Genomic DNA, 5,006 nt, shown 5'->3' on the forward strand with positions numbered 1-5,006 from the left:
GACAGACACAGACCTACGACAGACACAGACCTACGACAGACACAGACCTACGACAGACACAGACCTACGACAGGGACAGACCCATGACAGACACAGACCTACGACAGACACAGACCTACGACAGACACAGACCTACGACAGGGACAGACCCATGACAGGGACAGACCCACGACAGGGACAGACCCATGACAGGGACAGACCCATGACAGGGACAGACCCACGACAGGGACAGACCCACGACAGGGACAGACCTACGACAGACACAGACCCATGACAGACACAGACCTACGACAGACACAGACCTACGACAGACACAGACCTACGACAGGGACAGACCCATGACAGACACAGACCTACGACAGACACAGACCTACGACAGACACAGACCTACGACAGGGACAGACCCATGACAGACACAGACCTACGACAGACACAGACCTACGACAGGGACAGACCCATGACAGACACAGACCTACGACAGACACAGACCTACGACAGGGACAGACCTACGACAGGGACAGACCCATGACAGGGACAGACCCACGACAGGGACAGACCCACGACAGGGACAGACCCATGACAGGGACAGACCCATGACAGGGACAGACCCACGACAGACACAGACCTACGACAGGGACAGACCCATGACAGGGACAGACCTACGACAGGGACAGACCCATGACAGGGACAGACCTACGACAGGGACAGACCCATGACAGGGACAGACCTACGACAGACACAGGCTTTGAGAATGGGAGGTTTCTAAATGTGAGTGTTATTGTGAATGAAGGGAGATATGAATGAGATATGAATGAGATATGAATGAGATATGAATGAGATATGAATGAGATATCTCATGGCGGAACTTCTGCAGTCATAATGAGAGAGGGAGAGAGAGAGAGAGAGAAAGAGAAAAAGAAAGAGAGAGAGGTCTGATCTAGTGTCAGGCTGACTGATAACCTTGACTCCCCTCCTGTGTGTCTGGGCATCCATCCCACATCCTTAACACTGTCTCACACACACACACAGTCTCTCTCTCTCTCACACACACACTGTCTCTCTCTCACACACACACACTGTCTCTCTCTCTCTCACACACACACACTGTCTCTCTCTCTCTCTGTGTCTCCATCTCCGTGTCTCTCTCTCACACACACACAGTCTCTCTCTCTCTCTCTCTCACACTCACACACACACACACACACACTCTCTCTCTCTCTCTCTCTCTCTCTCTGTGTCTCCATCTCTCCGTGTGTCTCTCTCTCACACACACACACACACACACACTCTCTCTCTCTCTCTCTCTCTGTGTCTCCATCTCTCCGTGTCTCTCACACACACACACACACACACACACTCTCTCTCTCTCCGTCTCTCACACACACGGCCTTGGAATGTCAACATGGCTCATAACCTTGGGTTGTAATCCCTTCATCTTCAAGGAACTTTAGCAGGAATGATACTGTATGTATGTGTGTGTGTGTGTGTGTGCGTGCGTGTCTGGCCCACTACCACAGCACACTGTACAACTTGGAATCCATACTAGACATTCAGACGGCTATTATACCACTACAACCCCTGTTATAACATGTAATAACACATGCTGTCCCAGGCCAGCCAGGTCCATCTGGAGGATGTCAGGGTTGACTGACAGCTTCTCATATTACACAGCAGGAAGTGGGTGTGTCTTCAGACCACAGAACAACCCTAGTCAAATCTTAGTCCTAGTCTCTGTTCAGACCACGGTGTTCGAACACTCACACTCACACTCACACCCACCCAACTTCTCACTCCAACACTTACAGTCACTACTAGAGTCACTAAGCACTTTAAACCGGAGATTAACCGGACCCGGGAACCGCGAGCCTCGCGTGACGCCCGTTGTTCCTAGAAGGGGGTCTCACGTGCGCCAGGGTCTCGAGAGGAACGTTCCCGGAAATCTGTCTGATCTCCGGGAAAACCGTCAAAATGTACCGAGACATCTACGATCACAAACCCCCCCTATCCACCCCCGCCATGTCCTGTTCTGTTGGCTCTGCCGCTGGAGACCAGCTCCTACTCTGGGAGAGCTGTCAGTACAGCCTGAACCCCGGTACCGACGGCATGCATAACCGGGCCTTACCGGAGGGCACCGTCAACACAGGACCATCCGTACGGGTCTCTACCGAACAGGGGGGCTCGGCTCCTCCTCGATCCTACCGATCTACCGACAGAAACAAACCTAGCTCCACTCCACCTCCCTAACTAAAGAGGCCAGCCAGATAAGACTTCAACCCCCGACAGAGACCCCGAGTCACGGTGTCAAAACACGACCACCACGTCCGTGGAGCTGCCGGTCGGCGTGGCTGCACGGCTCCGACCGCCCCACGCTGGTAGCACCCAGGCGGGGAGAGGAGGGTAGTTAGTCAGCTAGCAGCTAAGAGGGATGGAGAGGGGGGGGTAGTTAGTTAGGTAGTTAGTTAGCATCCGTCCGTCCAGGCGTGGAGGGGGATGCTGGTTAGTTGGCTGCTGTGTCTCTTACCTTGTCCAGCTCGTCGTGCAGCTCAGACAGGGTGGGTCTGATCAGCTTGTCCCCCAGCGGCGCGGCCGTCTGCCGGTAGAAGTCGATGTTGGGCACCGCGTCTATGGTGTTGTGTCCGAAGGTCCTCAGGTAGTAGGTGTTGGTGTGGGTGTCGTAGTGGTAGTGGTGCTGGCCTCCCGTGGAAGAGTGGAGGCTGCCCTCGCTCATCACCGTGTCCCCGTTCTGGAAGCTCTCGGCGGGCACTGCCTCCGGCGGGCTCTCGGCTCCGCTCGGATCCACAAAGTTCACCACCCGAAACCGGCCTTTCGCCTCCTCGCCGCCGCCGGCAGCGGGCTCCGCGCCCTCGGCTTTGTCGCCGGATCCGAGGGTGGAGGCGTCGGAGACGGGGGACTTGTCGGCGGCGGCGGCGGCGCCAGCTGCTTCGGCTACCAGATCCACCTGGAAGCGGCTCTGGCTGGGGGTCGGTCCGGCGGGCTTCAAGCCTGCATCCGCGGTCAGAGCCTCGTTTTCCGGCGCCAGGTTCTCTCCCGCGGTGGGAGGCGCGGAGGATGGCGCTGACATGGCAGATATGACCGGTGACTTCTCTGGAGAGGAAACAAAAAAACTAGCTAAACGTCCGACACAACTCGTGTGCTGTAGTTAAAAGTACACTGCTTCTACAGCCAAGTTCTTCCCGACATAGAAATACCCGGTTCACGGTCCCAGGGGTCGGCGGAGAGGGTCTGGACAGCGGCTTCCAGGACGCGGCGCTACCGAATGATGAAAAAGGCGAGTCGTTACCGCGCCGACACGGCCAGACATGCGGGGAGCCGCGAATGGAGAAGTAGAGCTTTGCTACTAGCAGCCTGACGATGCGCTCTCGCTCTCTCTCTCTCTCTCACACACACACACACACTCTCTCTCTCTCTCTCTCTCTCTCTCTCTCACACACACACACACTCTCTCTCTCTCTCTCTCTCTCTCTCTCTCACCGAGAAGAAGGCATCCACTCTCAACCCTATCCGACGCACCCGATAGCAGATCGCAGAGATAGCTCTCTCTCTCTCTCTCTCTCTACCGCTTTACTGCTCACTTCCAGCTCGAATGTGGATAATTCCGCTGTGTTGTGTTGTGTGGAGCAGGATGCTGTGTGTGTGTGTGTGTGTGTGTGTGTGTCGGGGTTGCCGCAGCGCCTCCCTGGCTGCTATATACACCCTGCAGCAGCACGGAGCTGTACTCGCGATACTTCAGCTCATCTTTTTCAAAAGGAAATCGAGGAGAAGGCGTGTTCTTCTTTTTCTTTTTCTTTTTTTGGTTTTTGTTTTACGTCTGATACAAAGGATCCTGGTGAAACGTACGGCGGGGCTGTAGGCGGGGAGAGGGAGGCAGCACCGCCTTCACACAGGCAGCGATACGGGCCGCGGCAGCGGGGTTACGGTGGTCTGTTGGGTCAATAATCATCTCAGCCACAGTGGAGAACCTTTAACACTCATCATCCTTCTGTAGGCATGAAGATTTACAGCTGAAATCGAGTAGAATAGAGTCGAAAATGACTGGAATCCTAATCCTACTGACAGTGTCATTCACTAATGTGGCTGTTCACTCGAGACAACAACAATAACTCAGCCTGTTTTCTTATTTGGCCTTGGCAGTTATGTCTGTTTCTTTAACCGAAAGTGATTAGTGTCACTTTTTAAATTTCCATCAAAGTTCTATCAAGTCCAGTATGGATATCACAAACAATCTACACGTTATAAAGGTGCAGTGACACATTACACATACAGAACCAGTCAAACGTTTGGACACACCTTCTCATTCAATGGTTTTTCTTTATTTTTTATTATTTTATACATTGTCAATTAATATTGAAGACATCAAAACTATGAAGGAACACATATGGAATTATGTAGTAAACAAAAAAGTGTTAAACAAACCAGAATATGGTTTATATTTTAGATTCTTCAAAGTTTGCTTTGATGACAGCTTTGCACAGTCTTGGCAAGGTGTGTCCAAACTTTTGACTGGTCCTGTACATGTTAGTGTGTTTACATGTATGTTTTAGTGTGTTTACATGTATGTTTTATCCAAATAGTAAAATTAGACCTCATAGTGTAGTCGCTTCATGCTCAAAACATTGAAGAAATTCACTGTAAATGAAATGACAATCTGAGGCTAGAAATGTGTCCCTCAGGCCTCCTCTGGACAGCGCAGAGGCAGTTTGGTGTCAAATAGTTTGTGTGTGTCTGAATTAAACCTACCTCACCTGTTCATTACCATGACAACAGGGGACTGGAGGGCGTGTTGAGGGGGTGATAGAGATCAGGAGGTTTACACTGTGCCAGGGGAGGCTGGCGGAGGTAGAAATCGGAGGTCGGGCTCATTGTAATACATGGAATGGAATGATGACGTGTATGTACGAACAGCACACGTGTTTGATACCGTTCCTCATTCCTCATTCCATTCCATGTATTACAATGAGCCCGTCCTCCGATGTCTACCTCCACCA

At 52.2% G+C, this 5,006-nt stretch overlaps 1 protein-coding gene across 1 annotated transcript in view; it reads right to left on the bottom strand.

Annotated features, from left to right (window-relative positions):
- slc12a2 (solute carrier family 12 member 2) overlaps nucleotides 1–3,641 on the bottom strand; it is a 56,255-nt gene extending 52,614 nt beyond the window's left edge. Inside the window, 1 exon segment of the mRNA XM_083670069.1 lies at nucleotides 2,522–3,641. Coding sequence (XP_083526195.1) covers nucleotides 2,522–3,082 — 561 coding nt within the window. The 5' untranslated portion in view covers nucleotides 3,083–3,641.
- Between the last annotated feature and the right edge of the window lie 1,365 nt (nucleotides 3,642–5,006).

Source organism: Argentina silus, assembly GCF_951799395.1.
Source record: "Argentina silus genome assembly, chromosome: 5".
In the NCBI taxonomy this organism is placed as follows: domain Eukaryota; kingdom Metazoa; phylum Chordata; class Actinopteri; order Argentiniformes; family Argentinidae; genus Argentina; species Argentina silus.